At 45.5% G+C, this 20,749-nt stretch overlaps 1 protein-coding gene across 1 annotated transcript in view; it reads left to right on the forward strand.

Moving 5' to 3' along the window:
• The window catches only part of LOC311137052 (contactin-1a-like), a 128,994-nt gene that overhangs the window by 97,744 nt on the left and 10,501 nt on the right, over positions 1-20,749 (forward strand). Inside the window, exons 12-18 of the mRNA XM_084171360.1 lie at positions 612-729; positions 1,080-1,230; positions 2,243-2,370; positions 4,217-4,389; positions 6,210-6,333; positions 17,510-17,671; positions 18,543-18,692. Coding sequence (XP_084027486.1) covers positions 612-729; positions 1,080-1,230; positions 2,243-2,370; positions 4,217-4,389; positions 6,210-6,333; positions 17,510-17,671; positions 18,543-18,692 — 1,006 coding nt within the window. The remainder of the gene's footprint in view (positions 1-611; positions 730-1,079; positions 1,231-2,242; positions 2,371-4,216; positions 4,390-6,209; positions 6,334-17,509; positions 17,672-18,542; positions 18,693-20,749) is intronic.

Raw genomic sequence — 20,749 nt, forward strand, 5'->3', positions numbered from 1 at the left:
GAGCATGCCGCTTGCAATGCCAGGGTTGTGGGTTTGATTCCCATGAGGGACCAGTATGAAAATGTGTGCACTCACTACTGTAAGTTGCTCTGGATAAGAGCGTCTGCTAAAATGTAATGAGGAAATGAGAAGAGAGAAAAAGGTACCTCTAGTTGTTTCCGAGGGTGCCAGCCCAAAGAGATTACATAATTAACTGCCATAGTAACTATCACCAACCCCTGTCAGGAGAGAAGGCAAGTGGGAGGATTCTGATGTCACTGTGATACTTCATTATGTATTAATGATGGTTTCATCAAGTCAAATAAAGCCATTTTAGTGCTATTTAATTCAACACTGCATCAATTGGTACACCGTATTTCTAGATTTCAAAAGTATTTTGATGTTTCAACGTCAACATTGAGGTTTCACAAAAGTGAAATCTCAATGTTGTCAGTATAACATCACAATTATTTATTGTGATGAAATCTCAATGTTGATATTGAAACATCAAAATGCTTTATTGTAAAATGACATTTTAGGATACCATGCAATATTGAATTGAAGCATATTGTTGTAATATTGAAATGCTGAAGAATATAATTGTGACATATTTATTTATAAATTTTCTGCAGTACGATAAGCATGATCTGAAGTTCAATGGTCTGACGTTTGAGGACTCTGGGATGTACCAGTGTATAGCAGAGAATCGCCATGGAGTCATCTATGCTAACGCAGAGCTGCGAGTGATTGGTGAGTCAAAGGCTCAGATTCATCGTGATTGGCTCAGTCCAAAGACTAAAGGTCACCGCACAGACTAATTTGGAGTAAATTAATACATGAAGTTGCCTTGTCAGTTGTCATTGAGGCTACGTTACACATAAACAAACAGCATAGTCCAATGAACAGACAGCATGCCCTTTTCAGCGATGACTTGATCCGAAACACGTCCTAATTATGGTAATGAGGCATGAACAGAAGTGAAATGCTAACACACATGCTTCTCTCTGAGATTTTTTTCAAAACTTTTTTTAACAGAAACAGTGTAATGAATAAACCCTAGTGTAATGACTAAAACCTATTCTCTCTGTGATCCTATGCAGCGTGTGCACCTACGTTTGAGCACAACCCTTTGAAGAGGAGGATCCTGGGAGCTAAGAATGGCAGAGTGGTCATAGAGTGTAAACCTAAAGCAGCTCCCAAACCCTCGTTCTCCTGGAGCAAGGGCACTGAACTGCTCTTCAACTCTACCAGGTCAGCATCTGGGTTGGGTCTGGTTGGGTCTGGGGCCATAACTCATCTAAATGATCATGATCATCAGTCAAATTAGTTTTTGGTTTTGAGTCTCCTCAAAATTAGCCTTGTCTGATAGACTGAGTATGCTGTATTGTAGCGAACTCTTCTATCATTCGTTGGCATGCCATTCTCGGGACGACCAGGCTACTTCAAAATGTCTAGTCTTACTGTATGTATTGATATTTCGTCTTACTAATTTCAAAAAGAAGCTGAGTGTTAGGTTTGTATCACATTTAAGTCATTGGGGTTTAAGGTGATTTGTTACTTAGAATCCATTAAAATGTGTACGTCTCCTCTGTCTTCTCTCCTCTATCCCTTTAGCAGGGTAATGGGGATACTTTAGTTTGTCAGTGAGTACTGTGCTATAGTCTGCTTCCCTCTGCTTTCCGCCACGGACTGACTTTAAGCTTGCCATAAAGCTCATCAGACAGGACAGAAAGAGTCTGGCTGTGTAAGCCCCTGTCTTCCGCCCCTCTGCTCCTCAACCACTAAACAAGGCTAATCTGCCTTCACAAAGACCCACCACTCACCACAGGGGGTCGGACAGTGGGGCACAGGAATACTACTGTGTCATAATCACTATGAAACAAACTGCTCAAATCACTATGGCTTGAATAATCTCTGTCCCTCTCAAACTACCAAAATCACGCTCAATGATCGACCACTAACTCACTATGGAGGAATTATTCAATAACAGAGATGTCCAACGTGACTGTTTGCCTATCATGTAGGGTCTAGAGGGTTTTTCCTGTCCATGTGAATGTGAATTCGAATGAGTGCTGAATAGAATGTTGCCTTACAGGATTTGCTCTTGTCATATTTGTATTGCCCTTCTCTATGTATTTTGTACACTCAGAGGATTTTGTGATCTTCAGTATAAGATCTCTTGTCATACAATATATTCTCTATATCTGCATTAAGTAGCTGTATCTGTGTTTTGTAACACTCACATATGTTGTGTTATCATCAGGGTGTTAATCTGGGAGGATGGTAGTCTGGAAATTCTGAATGTGACCAAAGCAGACGAAGGGCGTTACACCTGCTTTGCTGAGAATGATCAGGGCAAGGCCAACAGCACAGGCTCCCTCTCCATCACAGGCAAGCTACACACATACATGCGCGTACGCACACACACACACACTCATGGGCCTTGCACAATGGCAGTAGGTAGCAGATAGGATATTATAGCTTGTATTTGTTTTGTAAGATTTTCAAATTACAAGCATTCATGTTGTGAGCTTCTGTTAACTGTATGGCTTGTCAATTATTATTGTTGAGTACATGTTATGGTTATTACACTGAACAAAAATATAAACGCAACATGTAAAGTGTTGGTCCCATGTTTCATGAGCTGAAATAAAAGATCCCAGAAATGGTCCATACGCAAAAAAGCTCTCAAATGTTGTGCACACATTTGTTTACATCCCTGTTAGTGAGCATTTCTCCTTCGCCAAGATAATCCATCCACCTGAACGGTGTGGCATGTCAAGAAGCTGATTAAACAGCATGATCATAATACAGGTGCCCCTTGTGCCGGGGACAATAAAAGGCCACTCTAAAATGTGCAGTTTTGTCACACAACACAATGCCACAGATGTCTCAAGTTTTGATTGAGCGTGCAATTGGCATGCTGACTGCAGGAATGTCCACCAGAGCTGTTGCCAGAGAATTGAATGTTAATTTCTCTACCATAAGCCACCTTCAACCTCATTTAAGAGAATTTGGCAGTACATCCAACCGGCCTCACAACCGCAGACCACGTGTATGGCGTCGTGTGGGCGAGCGGTTTTCTGATGTCAACGTTGTGAACAGAGTGCCCCATGGTGGCGGTGGGGTTATGGTTATGGGCAGGCATAAGCTACGGAAAAAGAACACAATTGCATTTTATCGATGGCAATTTGAATGCACAGAAATACGTTGACGAGATCCTGAGGCCCATTGTGAGGCCCATTTCTTTAAAGGTATCTGTGACCAACAGATGCATATCTGTATTCCCAGTCATGTGAAATCCATCGATTAGGGCCTAATGAATTTATTTCAATTGACTGATTTCTTCATATGAACTGTAACTCAGTAAAATCTTTGAAATTGTTGCATGTTGTGTTTATATTTTTGTTCAGTATATTATCATAAGGAATAGGGTGTCCACCCACTCTGCCCAGAGTGGATGAAAACACATTTTGGTGATGAAATTTCACTTCCTTATGTTATAAAATACATTTTACCAAGACAAATATGATTCTTCATGTCCTGAATCGTTCAGTGGGGTCTTTCTCTAACATATCATTAACATTATATCCAAAAAGTCTGATTTCTTAACCTAATACATCTGATAATAAGCACCAAGCTCTGTTGACAGAGCAGTGTCGTTTCTCGCAGCGACTTTTGAGGATTTTACATGTTGTGGTGGTCATCTGCAAAGTTGTTTCGGCGGGTCGCAAAAAGCAAAATTAGCATGACACGAGTTGAATTCAATGTGAAAGGCTTTGAAAATAAAAAGCTTACAGTACACTCAGTGCTCCGTTGAAGATACGCTTGTTTTTCAGAGAGATCTTTGTATGCACTCACTAACTGTAAGTCGCTCTGGATAAGAGCGTCTGCTAAATGACTAAAATGTAAAATGTAAAATGTAATGTTAGACATAGACCTGTAGAGCACTTACTGTGATCAATATCTTACCTTTCACTGTCCTCTACTGGTCAGAGATGCTCACTACCACTTAACTCCACTCAGTTCACATCAGTACAATTTTACAGTGTCTGACAAATTGCACATGTTTCCCTAAGGCTTGAATATTAAACTAAAGTGGATTTAGGCAGATAATTGTACTGTAGAGTACATCCATTGCTGATCTTTCCACATTGTAGTCAGCACATTGTAGTCAGCAAAGCCCAGCACAGTCCTGCAAAGTTGACCATTTACCCCTTCCTTTTCTTCTCTCCAGAGGCCACTAAGATCACCTTGGCTCCGTCCAACGCAGACGTGATGGTGGGGGAGAGCGCCCACATGCAGTGTGCCGCGTCACATGACTCCACGCTGGACATCACATTTGTCTGGACCCTGGACACCCACGCCATCGACTTCGACCGGGAGGGATCCCACTATGAACGCAACCCAGTAAGAGATTAGAAAGGCAGGCCAGAAAACATAGGGTTGACAGTTCAAATCCCGGGTATGGCCGAAATATTGAGTTAGTATCACTCTGGTGTAGCTCTGTAATACTCTGGTATAACTCATATCTCTGTAACACTGTAATACCACTGTACCTCTCTACTGTAATATCCTTTTAGCATCAGTTACTAAAAGACCCATGGACTGCTAAATACTGGTGCCTTGTATCAGTTTAACTGCAGTTTCGTATCCACTCGCATACATTATCAATGTTGTGACCCACTCTCTGCCCGTGCAGCCTTAGCAGCAAGCAGCAGCTAGCGTTCCTCATCTGTCACTCCACAGGCTGGAGTATCTCCATAGTTGTGTACAAGGTTTATTTTCCCTCTCATAAAATTACAGCGTGCTCCAGTTGATTTTATTTATGTAGCATCAGAATATTATGATTAATATTATAGTAAGTAAGTTAATATAATGCTGCCTTGATATTCTCAATAGGAGGATTTCTTAAACAGAAAATATGGCTGTCATTGTAAATAAGCATTTGTTCCTAACTGACTCACCTGGTTAAATAAAGGGTAAATGAGATAAATAGTGCTTATTTGACCTTGGTATGCTTCATGTTGTGAGAGTGCAGTTCACATAAAATAACGTGAATGGCTACTGTAGATATTCTGCAGGCTTCTGTGGTTAAATATTCTGTCTATGAAATATTCCCATTGAGAATACTAAAGAAGCACCATGTTATATTCGGCAAACAAGGCAGAAGGGTGATAGCCCTCTGGTACAGCTCCCTGTTGTTCTCCTGATTGGATGTTCAGATCTCTGTATCCCTGCTAGTCTCTTCCCACAGCCTATGTAGTGACGTGAGTCTGGCAAGCGGGACTATATCCCTCAGGACTTGGAAAGTTGTAGCCTTGTTACAATATACACTATGTTAACGGCTAATTGGAAGATGGGAAGGGGACATTTTGTCTAGCTGGAGGTCATGAGACATTTTACAACAGCCATAATATTTTCAAAAGATGGCCCACATGGACAAATAGAACCCAGAATAATATACCTGTATTGTGATACATAAATATAACCCAGAATAATATACCTGTATTGTGATAAATAAATAGAACCCAGAATAATATACCTGTATTGTGATACATCAATAGAACCCAGAATAATATACCTGTACTGTGATACATAAATATAACCCAGAATAATATACCTGTATTGTGATACATAAATAGAACCCAGAATAATATACCTGTATTGTGATACATAAATAGAACCCAGAATAATATACCTGTATTGTGATACATAAATAGAACCCAGAATAATATACCTGTATTGTGATACATAAATAGAACCCAGAATAATATACCTGTATTGTGATACATAAATAGAACCCAGAATAATATACCTGTATTGTGATACGTAAATAGAACCCAGAATAATATACCTGTATTGTGATACATAAATAGAACCCAGAATAATATACCTGTATTGTGATACGTAAATAGAACCCAGAATAATATACCTGTATTGTGATACATAAATAGAACCCAGAATAATATACCTGTATTGTGATACGTAAATAGAACCCAGAATAATATACCTGTATTGTGATACGTAAATAGAACCCAGAATAATATACCTGTATTGTGATACATCAATAGTGTTGTAAGTGTAGCTAAGTGTCTGTTCTAACTGAAATGACTATAGCTGAGAGGTTGTGTGTCTGCACAGAATGAAATAGGACACTATTATCATAATGGTACACTATTACTGGTATATTACCTCATCTCTGGATGTGTCCTGTTGTCCCTGTTCAGAATGGCGCTTCCAGTGGAGAGCTGCTCATTAAGAACACCCAGCTGAAGCACTCTGGACGTTACACCTGCACCGCCCAGACCCCTGTGGACAACGTCACCGCATCCGCCGATCTGGTCGTCAGAGGTACGTCACACATGCACACACGCGCACACACACACACACACACACACACACACACACACACACACACACACACACACACACACACACACACACACACACACACACACAGCACTAGAGTTGAGAAGGTGGGAGGTAAGTGAGTGGATTGCTAGACAGAGAGTGGGAGATGATTGATGCAACATTTTCTCACTCTCTGTCGAACCTGTAATTTGTCTCCATATTTGCTCTGTATATTAGTTCATTAAACAGATCTCATTTCTATAAGGTAAGAGGAGCTGCCCTCTGAAAACAAAGTAAATGAAAAATCAAAAGACAAGTTACAGTAGCTGGCTTAAATAGCCCCTATAAACTAAACTCTTAACACAGAGGGGGTGTCATAAATTAGTCTGCAAAATCTTTCCTACTTTATTTGGCACAAATATTTTTCATGAAGAGTGTGTGTGTGTGTGTGTGTGTGTGTGTGTGTGTGTGTGTGTGTGTGTGTGTGTGTGAGGGGTTGTAAATCTAGCCAGAGTTGTTTTATGGGCTGATTTGTCAACTCTGTGGCTCTGTCAGAGCAGTGGGAAAAAAACTGTAGGAGGAAATGCCTTTTGTCTTGGAGCCTGGCCAACCACTGGAGAAGAGGCACATGTCACAGAGCCTCACACCATGGCATTTTTAAACACACTACTTTAGTTATCTGTGCTACCCCGCTGCATCTCAGTATAGACGGCATTAGGCTGGAGAGTGTTCCAGCCACCAAGCTCCTAGGCTTGTGTGTACAGGCATACAGTGAAGTATTTGATCCCCTGCTGATTTTGTACGTTTGCCCACTGACAAAGAAATTATCAGTCTATAATTTTTATGGTAGGTTTATTTGAACAGTGAGAAACAGAGTAACAACAAAAAAATCCAGAAAAACGCATGTAAAAAATGTTATGAATTGATTTGCATTTTAATGAGGCAAATAAGTATTTGACCCATCTGCAAAACATGACTTAGTACTTGGTGGCAAAACCCTTGGTGGCAATCACAGAGGTCAGACGTTTCTTGTAGTTGGCCACCAAGTTTGCACACATCTCAGGAGGGATTTTTTGGTCTCATCTGACCACAACACTTTCACCCAGTTCTCTGAATCATTCAGATGTTCATTGGCAAACTTCAGACGGGCATGTATATGTGCTTTCTTGAGCAGGGGGACCTTGCGGGCGCTGCAGGATTTCAGTCCTTCACGGCGTAGTGTGTTACCAATTGTTTTCTTGGTGACTATGGTCCCAGCTGCCTTGAGATCATTGACAAGATCCTCCCGTGTAGTTCTGGGCTGATTCCTCACCGTTCTCATGATCATTGCAACTCCACGAGGTGAGATCTTGCATGGAGCCCCAGGCTGAGGGAGATTGACAGTTATTTTGTGTTTCTTCCATTTGCGAATAATCGCACCAACTGTTGTCACCTTCTCACCAAGCTGCTTGGCGATGGTCTTGTAGCCCATTCCAGCCTTGTGCAGGTCTACAATCTTGTCCCTGACATCCTTGGAGAGCTCTTTGGTCTTGGCCATGGTGGAGAGTTTGGAATCTGATTGATTGATTGCTTCTGTGGACAGGTGTCTTTTATACAGGTAACAAGCTGAGATTAGGAGCACTCCCTTTAAGAGTGTGCTCTAATCTCAGCTCGTTACCTGTATAAAAGACACCTGGGAGCCAGAAATCTTTCTGATTGAGAGGGGGTCAAATACTTATTTCCCTCATTAAAATGCAAATCAATTTATAACATTTTTGACATGCGTTTTTCTGGATTTTTTTGTTGTTATTCTGTCTCACTGTTCAAATAAACCTACCATTCAAATTAAAGACTAATCATTTCTTTGTCAGTGGGCAAACGTACAAAATCAGCAGGGGATCAAATATTTTTTTCCCTCACTGTATCTTCAATGAGACATGCAGGTCAACGCATCGTCCAAAAAAGCCAATCAGAGAATGTTCATCCTAAAAGGTCTGAGGAGGTTTGGCAGTCCAAGACCTGAAAATATACGTCCTGTGGTGGAGTATGCTGTTGCCGTGTGGCATTTCAACCTCACTGAGAAACAGAACCAGGCCTTAGAGAGAGTCCAGAGGCGGGCCGTCAAGATCATTCTAGGTTCTGGCTACACAACATACTCAGCAGCCTGCCAAACCCTACAGATGAAACCATTGCAGCAGAGACATGTGGAGCTGTGCCTGAAATTTGCTCTCAAGCTGCGAAGTTCAAACAAATTCTCCAGCTGGCTGCCACCTACGAGGGATCAGCGACCCGGAGTAAGGACAAGGCAGGACGGGCAACTACGGGAGATCAGATGCAACCCTGAACACTACAGAAAAAACCCAATATCATAATTAATTAGGCTTTTAAACTGACACTAGATGGGGTAAATAATTAATTTTTATTAATGTGTTTCTCCTTTTAATCATGTTTATGCTCTTAGTTTCTTACAGTTGAAGTCGGAAGTTTACATACACTTAGGTTGGAGTCATTAAAACTCGTTTTTCAACCACTCCACAAATTTCTTGTTAACAAACTATAGTTTTGGCAAGTCGGTTAGGACATCTACTTTGTGCATGACACAAGTATTTTTTCCAACAATTGTTTACAGACAGATTATTTCACTTATAATTCACTGTATCACAATTCAAGTGGGTCAGAAGTTTACATACACTAAGTGCAGAAAATGCCAGAAAATGATGTCATGGCTTTAGAAGCTTCTGATAGGCTAATTGACATAATTTGAGTCAATTGGAGGTGTACCTGTGGATGTATTTCAAGGCCTACCTTCAAACTCAGTGCCTCTTTGCTTGACATCATGGGAAAATCAAAAGAAATCAACCAAGACCTCAGAAAAATAATTGTAGACCTCCACAAGTCTGGTTCATCCTTGGGAGCAATTTCCAAATGCCTGAAGGTACCACATTCATCTGTACAAACAATAGTACGCAAGTATAAACACCATGGGACCACGCAGCCATCATACCGCTCAGGAAGGAGACGCGTTCTGTCTCCTAGAGATGAACGTACTTTGGTGCGAAAAGTGCAAATCAATCCCAGAACAACAGCAAAGGACCTTGTGAAGATGCTGGAGGAAACAGGTACAAAAGTATCTATATCCACAGTAAAACGAGTCCTATATCGACATAACCTGAAAGGCCGCTCAGCAAGGAAGAAGCCACTGCTCCAAAACCACCTTAAAAAAGCCAGACTACGGTTTGCAACTGCACATGGGGACAAAGATCGCACTTTTTGGAGAAATGTCCTCTGGTCTGATGAAACAAAAATAGAACTGTTTGGCCATAATTACCATCATTATGTTTGGAGGAAAAAGGGGATGGCTTGCAAGCCGAAGAACACCATCTGAAACGTGAAGCACGGGGGTGGCAGCATCATGCAGTGGGGGTGCTTTGTTGCAGGAGGGACTGGTGCACTTCACCAAATAGATGGCATCATGAGGAAGGAAAATGATGTGGATATATTGAAGCTGTCACGGTTTCGGCCGAGGCTGCTCCTCTTCCTTGTTCGGGCGGACTTCGGCGGTCGTCGTCTCCGGAGTACTAGCTGCCACCGTTCGATGTTTTTTGTTCTTTTGGTTTTGTCTGTGCATAACACCTGTCCCTTATTTGTGTCTTGATTATTCTCCTTATTTAGTTGGTTTGTTTGGGGCAGGTGTTATGCGTGATTGTTATTGTCAGTTTGCCTCCGAGTAGTTCTCTCTCTCGTTTATTTAGTATTTTCGAGAGTTCGCACTGCGTGCGCCTTTTCTTGTTTTTCCGCACTGTGTGTTGTGCGTAATTGTTCGTGCCGCCCGGTTGGGTTGGCGACTCATTTTCCCGTGTTGGGATACATATATATACTAAAGTCCGTTGAAGAACCTCCTTGTCCCTGCGCTTGATTCCTGCACTACATCCACACTCAACACTCTGACAGAATCACGCATCATCATGGAATCAGCAGGAGCGACCGCGCCGACCGCCGATCTGGACGAACGGCTTCGTGGTCAGGAGGACCGTATGAACCAGGTGTGTCACGCCCTGGATAGGGTGATGACCACCCTACACCGATGGGAGACCAGCGGGGTGCCAACACCTCCAACCACCGACCCAGCTCCAGCGGTCAGCCCTCAGGGTACATCTCCGGAACCCAGTGGGATTCGGCTCTCGCTCCCGAGGGCGTACGACGGCTCCACCGCCGGGTGTCAAGGGTTCCTGCTGCAGGTGGAGCTCTACCTCGCCACCGTCCACCCGGCGCCCTCGGGACACGAGAGCGTCTCAGCCCTCATCTCCTGTCTCACCGGCAAGGCGTTGGAGTGGGCCAACGCCGAGTGGAGGAGAATGGACGCCGCAACCACGAACTATGCGGAGTTCTCCCGCCGCTTCCGTGCTGTATTCGACCATCCACCAGAGGGGAAGGCGGCGGGGGAGCGTCTGTTCTACCTCCGACAGGGGATGAGGAGCGCACAGGACTTTGCCTTGGAGTTCCGGACCCTAGCGGCTGACGCAGGGTGGAATGAGCGGGCCCATATCGACCATTTCCGCTGCAGCCTCCGGGAGGACGTCCAGCGAGAGTTGGCGTGCAGGGACACGTCGTTGACGTTCGACCAGCTGGTCGACATGGCCATCCGGCTGGATACCCTGCTCGCCACCCGTGGGCGTCCCGGAGGGGGGGGTCTGCCCATTCCACTCTCCAGCACCTCTGAGCCTAGCCCTATGGAGCTCGGAGGTGCTGGCGCTAGGGAACGCAGGAGGAGGAGCCCGAGGGGGCCCGGCCCTTGCACCAACTGTGGTCGTGGAGGGCACACTGCGGCTAGGTGCTGGGGCGGGTCCTCCAGGGGAGGAGATGGCAGGTCTAGCATTGGGGGGTCCCCCCAGGTGAGTGGGCGCCCTGCTTACCCAGAGCTTTCTGTCGTGCACCTAACCTTGCCTGTTTGTTTCCCACAGGTTGCACCTCGTTCCCAGCATAAGGCGCTGGTAGATTCAGGCGCAGCTGGGAATTTTATAGATCGCCAGTTCTGTTTAGAGTTAGGGATTCCCCTCCTTCCTGTTGATAAGCCTTTCCCCGTCCATGCCCTAGATAGCCGTCCGTTAGGGTCTGGGTTGATTAGGGAGGTCACAGCACCACTTCAGATGATGGCGCAGGAGGGTCATGAGGAGAGAATTCAGCTTTATCTGATTGACTCTCCTGCGTATCCGGTGGTGCTGGGTCTTCCCTGGTTGATGACTCATGACCCTATTATTGGGTGGCGAGAGAAAGCTCTTAAAGGGTGGTCTGCTCAATGTGAGGGGCGGTGTCTGGGTGTTTCCATAGGGGCGACCTCGGTGGAGAGTCCGAATCTAATGCCAGCACTGCAGATTCCCCCCGAGTATGAGGATTTGGCACTGGCGTTCAGTAAGACTAGGGCTGCGCAGCTGCCGCCTCATAGACGGGGGGATTGTGCGATAGATCTCCAGTCAGGCGCAGCTCTCCCGCGGAGCCATGTGTATCCCTTGTCTCAAGAGGAGAAAAAATCGATGGAGACGTACATCTCTGAGTCTCTTAGACAGGGGTACATACGGCCCTCCGTTTCACCCGTTTCCTCAAGTTTCTTTTTTGTGAAGAAGAAGGATGGAGGTCTGCGGCCGTGTATTGATTACCGCGGTCTCAATCAGATCACAGTGAAGTACAGCTATCCACTTCCTCTGATTGCGACTATGACGGAGTCACTGCACGGCGCGCGGTTCTTTACAAAATTGGATCTTAGGAGCGCATATAACTTGGTGCGCATCCGTAAGGGCGATGAATGGAAGACAGCGTTTAGCACGACTTCCGGGCACTACGAGTATCTAGTCATGCCATATGGGTTGATGAATGCTCCCTCAGTCTTCCAATCCTTCGTTGATGAGATTTTCCGGGACATGCAGGGACAGGGAGTGGTTGTGTACATCGACGACATTCTGGTGTATAGTCCTACCCGTGCTGAGCATGTAGCCCTGGTGCGCCGAGTATTGCGGAGGCTGTTGGAGCATGACCTATATGTCAAGGCAGAGAAATGTCTGTTTTTTCAGAAGTCGGTCTCCTTTCTGGGTTACCAGTTATCTGCGTCAGGGGTGAAGATGGAGGTAGACCGGGTGTCAGCTGTGCGTAATTGGCAAACCCCAACCACTGTGAAGGAGGTGCAACGGTTCTTGGGTTTTGCGAATTACTACCGGAGGTTTATCCGGGGTTTTGGACAGGTGGCAGCTCCCATAACGTCTCTGTTAAAGGGGGGTCCGGTGCGCTTGCGGTGGTCAGCTGAGGCGGACAGGGCATTTGGGAGACTGAAGGACCTGTTTACCTCGGCGCCGGTGTTGGCGCATCCGGATCCCTCTTTACCGTTCCAAGTAGAGGTGGACGCGTCAGAGGCCGGAATAGGGGCCGTTCTTTCCCAGCGTTCTGGTACTCCACCTAAACTCCGTCCCTGTGCGTTCTACTCTAAGAAGCTCAGTCCGGCGGAGCGGAATTATGACGTAGGGGACAGGGAGCTGTTAGCCGTGGTACAGGCCCTAAAGGTGTGGCGGCATTGGCTCGAGGGGGCTCAACACCCTTTCCTCATTCAAACTGACCATCGTAACCTGGAGTACATCCGGGCAGCTAGGAGACTGAATCCTCGCCAGGCTCGTTGGACTATGTTCCTGGCCCGGTTTGTGTTTAAGATCACATACATCCCTGGGTCCCAGAACGGGAAGGCAGATGCTCTGTCCCGGCGGTATGACGCGGAGGAGAGGTCAGTTGAGTCCACGCCCATACTACCGGAGTCTTGTCTGGTTGCTCCGGTGGTGTGGGAGGTTGATGGTGAGATCGAGCGGGCGTTACGCACCGACCCGAGTCCTCCTCAGTGTCCTGTGGGTCGGACGTACGTTCCGCTCGAGATACGCGATCGCCTCATTTGTTGGGCTCACACGTCTCCCTCCTCTGGTCATCCGGGTATCGGCCGGACAGTGCACTGCCTTAGCACGAAGTACTGGTGGCCAACGTTAGCTAGGGATGTGAGGATTTATGTTTCCTCCTGTTCGGTGTGTGCCCAGTGTAAGGCGCCCAGACATTTGCCCAGGGGTAAGTTACAACCCCTGCCTATTCCACAACGACCCTGATCCCACCTCTCGGTGGATTTTGTTACCGACCTTCCCCCCTCACAGGGAAACACTACCATCCTGGTCGTTGTGGATAGGTTCTCGAAGGCCTGTCGTCTCCTTCCCATGCCGGGTCTACCCACTGCCCTGCAGACCGCGGAGGCTCTGTTCACCCATGTCTTCCGGCATTACGGGGTACCCGAGGATATAGTGTCTGACCGAGGCCCCCAGTTCACCTCGAGAGTGTGGAGGGCATTTATGGAACGGTTGGGGGTGTCGGTAAGCCTTACCTCGGGTTACCACCCGGAAAGTAATGGGCAGGTTGAACGTGTCAACCAGGATGTGGGTAGGTTTCTGAGGTCATACTGTCAGGGCCGGCCGGAGGAGTGGGCGAGATATGTGCCCTGGGCGGAGATGGCACAGAACTCTCTTCGCCACTCCTCCACCCAACTAACCCCGTTTCAGTGTGTGTTGGGGTACCAGCCGGTGCTGGCACCATGGCATGAGAGCCAGATCGAGGCCCCCGCTGTGGATGAGTGGGTAAGGCGCTCGGAGGAGACGTGGGACGCTGCACACGTCCATCTGCAGCGTGCCATACGTCGACAGAAGACGAGCGCCGACCTACACCGCAGTGAGGGGCCAGTGTACGCACCTGGAGATCGAGTCTGGCTCTCAACCAGAAACCTGCCCCTCCGCCTGCCCTGCCGGAAGCTGGGTCGGCGGTTTGTGGGGCCGTTTAAAGTCCTGAGGAGATTGAACGAGGTGAGTTATAGGTTAGAACTACCTGTTGACTACAAAAATATTAACCCCTCGTTCCATGTGTCTCTCCTCAGGCCGGTGGTAGCTGGTCCACTCCAGGACTTTGAGATTGAGGAGACTCCTCCGCCCCCGTTGGACATCGAGGGGGCTCCGGCGTACACCGTGAGGTCCATTCTGGATTCTAGACGCCGGATGGGGGGTCTTCAATATCTCGTGGAGTGGGAGGGGTACGGTCCGGAGGAGCGGTGCTGGGTGCCAAGGAGGGACGTGCTAGACCAGTCCCTACTGACCGATTTCCATCGGGGTCATCCTGCGCGCCCTGCTCCGCGTCGTCCGGGTCGTCCTCGAGCTCCGGGTCGGCGCACGGCTGGAGCCGCGCGTCAAGGGGGGGGTACTGTCACGGTTTCGGCCGAGGCTGCTCCTCTTCCTTGTTCGGGCGGACTTCGGCGGTCGTCGTCTCCGGAGTACTAGCTGCCACCGTTCGATGTTTTTTGTTCTTTTGGTTTTGTCTGTGCATAACACCTGTCCCTTATTTGTGTCTTGATTATTCTCCTTATTTAGTTGGTTTGTTTGGGGCAGGTGTTATGCGTGATTGTTATTGTCAGTTTGCCTCCGAGTAGTTCTCTCTCTCGTTTATTTAGTATTTTCGAGAGTTCGCACTGCGTGCGCCTTTTCTTGTTTTTCCGCACTGTGTGTTGTGCGTAATTGTTCGTGCCGCCCGGTTGGGTTGGCGACTCATTTTCCCGTGTTGGGATACATATATATACTAAAGTCCGTTGAAGAACCTCCTTGTCCCTGCGCTTGATTCCTGCACTACATCCACACTCAACACTCTGACAGAAGCAACATCTCAAGACATCAGTCAGGAAGTTAAAGCTTGGTCGCAAATGGGTCTTCCAAATGGACAATGACCCCAAGCATACTTCCAAAGTTGTGGCAAAATTGCTTAAGGACAACAAAGTTAAGGTATTGGAGTGGCCATCACAAAGCCCTGACCTCAATCAAACTGAAAAAGCGTGTGCGAGCAAGGAGGCCTACAAACCTGACTCAGTTACACCAGCTCTGTCAGGAGGAATGGGCCAACTTATCGTGGGAAGCTTGTGGATGGCTACCCGAAACGTTTGACCCAAGTTAAACAATTTAAAGGCAATGCTACCAAATACTAATTGAGTGTATGTAAACTTCTGACCCACTGGGAATGTGATGAAAGAAATTAAAGCTGAAATAAATAATTCTCTCTACTATTATTCTGACATTTCACATTCTTAAAATAAAGTGGTGATCCTAACTGACCTAAAAAACTGAGTTTAAATGTATTTGGCGAAGGTCTATGTAAACTTCCGACTTCAACTGTATGTAAGCTGCACTGCAATTCCGTTTTCTTTATGGTAAACTGCTGGAGTGCACCAATGTGACACGTATGAAAAATGTATGCACTCACTAACTGTAAGTCGCTCTGGATAAGAGTGTCTGCTAAAATGTAAATGTAATGTATTTATGTATTTGTGTAAATAAAACCTATCTATCCGGAAAAGGTCTCCAGGAAAGGTCAGGCCTTTTATGTCATCTCCTCAAAGAGCGTGAGAATGAATGCTCCAGTGTTTGGGGCTTTGGTAGCCAAAGAACTGTATCTCCTCACTTGATTTCAATCAACTTAGTCATTGCTGCTTGTTATTCTATATCCTCGAAAGCTAAACATGTATGAACCAAACTCCTAAAATATTTCCAAGGCATGACTTCTGCTATGCTGTATGCCCTAAAACAACCTTTCTTTCAGTGGACAAAGGGGCTCTTTAGAACGGACTAAGAACTCTAGCAGAGGAGTGATCCGGTGTCTGATGATCCCCATTGTTCCCTGGTGGTGATGCTTTAGAGCAGGCGCTGACAGATGGGAAAGTGAATGGGCTCAGGCTATGACGATGATCCCAGAATGCAGTCAAATAATAACAAGGCAGAGACCCTGGCCTGCAGGCATGACCAATGGAGTGCCAAGAGGAAGGAGATGAAAGATGACCGTTTATCAATTTTGACAATGAGGAAGTAGATCTATTGAAGGATTTTACCAGGGAAATATCGCACAGCAGCTGTATCTTATTATTACAATCTTATTATGATAGTTCTATGATAATAAGAAGAGCTGTTACATGTGCAGTATCTGAATACATATGCGTATCACAACAATGTATAATTGTTGTCGTTCAATGGGATAAAAACACAGCGCCTTTGAATTTACAAATAGACATTTCCCCCCGTATGACATTCATAAAAAAAACTAGCCTAGCTCTGAAGCTTATCATACTGCACAGACCCTGGCCTGCAGTGGGACATGGATTCAGAGCTTGCTCTATTCACCAGTCCGCTTCCACACAACAATACAACAAGCCTGAAAATTACTTCTTTGTGGAAAAGATGTTACTAATACGTTCCTGTGAAACAACTCAGGGCTTCTTCAGAGTGGAGACAGAAGCTTAGCACACACACACACATGCATGCATGGACACACACTTGTACACACACACACACACATCTCTCCCTCTCTCTCTGGCAGTCTACAGTCTAATCGCCTTAGTTCTCTGGGTGGATTCTGTGACAGACATGAAAGTCCTGCTTGATTTCTGGGGCTGTCTGAGGCTGAGGGAGGGAGGGAGGGAGGGAGGGAGAGAGAGAGAGAGAGACTCACGCCAACAGTCTGGGTTTTCTATTATAGTGTTTCTTCTTCTCTCTTTCCTCCAGGAAGGGCAGAACTAGAAAAACTGTGGATTAAAAAGCTCTAGGCCCATAGGCTCAGTTAATGTATGTCAATGGCCCTAAGTTGGTCTTAATCCTCTAGTCTAAGACTGATGTCAGTGGAAACACCTGTTTGGATGTGCGATGTGAATCAAACAGATTATTCAGAATAGGTGTTGCAGTATAAGTACAATGTAAACTTAACAGGCAAAGGAAACTTGCCAGGTCTATACACCCATGAACAGGAGGGGAAAGGCATATGTTTGTTTTGTTTTACATTTGACATTTTAGTCATTTAGCAGATGCTCTTATCCAGAGCGACTTACAGTTAGTGAGTGCATACATTTTTCATATTGGCCCCCCGTGGGAAACGAACTCACAACCCTGGCGTTGCAAGCGCCATGCTCTACCAATTGAGCTACAGGGGACTACATTATACCTTACTATACAGAAAGGTTATGCACAGTTGTTGTATATGTGCATGATACTATGAAGTTCTTTGTTCTGACCCAGTATTTTCTTTAATAACGACCAATGATTATCTCTGTTTCTCCACCCAACCACATGCTCCTCCCTCCCTCCCTCCCTCTCCTCCTCTCCAGGTCCCCCTGGGTCCCCAGGTGGGGTGCGTGTGGAGGAGATCAGGGATAAGAGTGTGCGTCTGACCTGGAGCCGAGGTACAGACAATCACAGCCCCATCTCTAAATACACTGTCCAGTGCCGGGACTCCTTCTCTCAGGAGGACTGGAGAGACGCCACCACATGTAAGTCAACTAAATAAAGACTATTCATCAAACTATAGACTGGTCAAATAAATACCCTAAATGTGTAGGTCTGGTTTTGCAGTTCGTGCTGCTGCTTTCAGAACCCATACCAGTGTCTCCTCTCCAACCTTTTCTGTCTCTCTCCTACTGTCTATCGGTCCAATAAAAATAAAAAATTTAAACTCCAAGGGACACCAAAGACTGGTCAAATAAACTGTAACACTGAAGCGGAGACTGCTGTGGTGCCACTCTGACTGGCTAAGCGCCAGATACAGTACATGCAGTGCATTCAGAAAGTATTCAGACCCCTTCACTTTTTCCACATTTTGTTACGTTACAGCCTTCTTCTAAAAAGGATTACATTTTTTACAAATCCTCATCAATCTACACACAATACCCCATAATGACAAAGCAAAAACAGGTTTTTAGAAGCGCCAGATACATAGCTATACATGGTGGAACTCTTAAAGAGCAAACCCTGCAGAGACTGAAACCACAAATGTTCTGAACATATGGAATGTGTCCACACAGGCACCATATCATAAAGTCTCAACTCTTACAATGTTCTGTAAATGAATATTTAGGTGCGGTAGCACTGAAGTAATACAACTTGTATGAAAAGACGTCCAAGTGCTGGCAGCATTTATACACACTGTGTTGTGATTGTTTATCTCATACTTCTCTGAGGTGAAACTATGTGTTTCTATGGATCTCTGTCTTAGGGTGCTTTTTAGTTGTTCCGTTTTTATTGTTGTTTTTTATCTTCTTATGTCATTGTTTTTATTCGTTTTTTCCTGTGAAGCACATTGTGTTGCATTCCATGTCCTGAAATGTGCTGTATAAATAAAGCTTGATTTGATTTGATTTGTAGCCCCTCCGGATGTGGAGGGAAATGCAGAGACAGCCACGGTGGTGGACTTGTTTCCCTGGACAGAGTATGAGTTCAGGGTGATAGCCACCAACACCCTGGGGACAGGAGACCCCAGCGGCCCCTCTCCCAAAGTCACCACGCTGGAGGCAGGTGAGTGGAACGGAGCTGGTGCGGAACCACCATCGCGTCATGGTGGTTCCATTGACTTAGATCTGAAAACTTGTCTTGGCTACCAGAGCTAATGTCTAGGCCAGTGGTCACCAACCTTTCCTGAGCCAAGATCACTTTCTGAGTCCAAAAGCAAGCCAAGATCTACCATTCAGATTTTTTTTAACATAAAAAAACGTCAACCTATGCAACATTAACCTATTAAAAACAGTACTGTAGCAATGAGGTTTGTGCAGTAAGCTATAGGCCCAATACATTATCACTGCATATTGGCTATGCTTGAATTGCCCTGCCAATGTTGTTCTTCTCAGACCATTTAATAAAGCAAAGTATTATGCTCACTCAGCTGTGCCTCACAAGTAATACAAAAAAGTATATATTACCAGTGTGATCATATATACTTTTTTGTATTACTTGTGAGGCACAGCTGAGTGAGCATAATCATTTGCTTTATTGTATTTTACTGGACTGATGGCCTGCATCTGATGGTCAGTCTAGGCAGGTAGCCTATAGCCCTTTCCAGCAGTCAAATGACCGAGTGGCCTCATGGGTGGAATGTTATTAATATTTTTCATAATTTCATAATTAATAAACATTGTACTTTTTTAAACGCTGAAAATCCGGGGTTCTATGTAAACAGTTTTATATTTCAGTTTTCTGTGTAATATCGGGATGTAAACTCAAATTGAATCCATTTCAACTCTATATCTGACGTGGTACAGGTGTCTAAACCATGCTCTAAAGTCCAGAACCTTCTTTAAGACTACCAAGAAACACTCTGTGTGACCCTGATTTATCCCACTGCAGTAAAAGGTTAAGAGCTTTGGGCCAGTAACCGAAAGATTGCTGGTTTAAATCCCAGAGCCGGCATGGTGGAAAAATCTGCCGTTCTGCCCTTGATCAAGGCAGTTAACCCCCAACAACAACTGCTCCCCGGGCGCCGATGACGTCGATTAAGGCAGCCCCCCGCACCTCTCTGATTCCGAGAGGTTGGGTTAAATGCGGAAGACACATTTCGTTTGAATGCATTCAGTTGTACAACTGACTAGGGATCCCCTTTCCCCAGTCTGAGGGGAGGGAGGTAGAGAGAGGGCAGCGGTGAGGCTGCCTCTCACCCGACTCACCGTCCCTCCGCTCTCCCTCCGCTGAGAAAAGGGGACGCAGTCTTCCAGCTGATGGCGAAACTCAAGGTCGCACTGCATTACTTCTGCCTCATGCACCAATTCATGTTGTTACTCCTATGACCAGAGAAAGTAAAATATTCCTTGATATTAAAAAAAGACACAAACCGCTAATAATAACAACGGAAGCTTATCGGAATACTTTGCTATGCTCATTCATTACTGCTGCAGTACAGGTTGTAGCGTGTGTGAAAGTAGGGAGAACGCGCATTTTATGTCTTTTAAAGAGTTTAACAAAGTGTTGACAGTGATGAATAACAACTTAAACACATCTTACTTATAAAAACAGCAGCTCTTTGCTGTATTCATTGAGTCTCTCTCTAGTCATGGTTTTAAACGTTTTGTAATCTCACAGTATCAACTTTGCTGTGCGCTCGAGGCGTCTTTTTACAGCCTATGGCTCAAGGAAACTGTGCAGACACGGTGCTCTGAGCTATCTGACTGGCCAGCGGTAGACCTATAGGTGCACTTGATTTGCTCTCTAGGCCTGCCGGGTATGCAGAGTTCTATCTGCACAGCAGCCCTAGCGCCTTCCCGGCTGCTGAATCAAGTGCACCCACCGCCAACAGCTCTAAATGAAAACAAAATAGGAATGCAAGGCTTTATCGTTATTATTGTTTTACATAAATGTTTGATGATCGACTACGAATGCCTTGGAGATCGACTAGTCGATCGCTATCGACCGGTTGGTGACCACTGGCCTAGGCTTTAGCTCAGCAGACTAACACTGGAGATCTGGTTTTGAACCCCAGTCGGCCATATAAGCTAATTTAAGTTTAACATTGGAAAAAGTAGGCCTAATGTAACCTTTCTAAAATAATATCAGCTAGAACACATCTCACTAAACCATGACAAATG

This window comes from Coregonus lavaretus (genome assembly GCF_964263955.1).
Source record: "Coregonus lavaretus genome assembly, chromosome: 11".
Taxonomy (NCBI): domain Eukaryota; kingdom Metazoa; phylum Chordata; class Actinopteri; order Salmoniformes; family Salmonidae; genus Coregonus; species Coregonus lavaretus.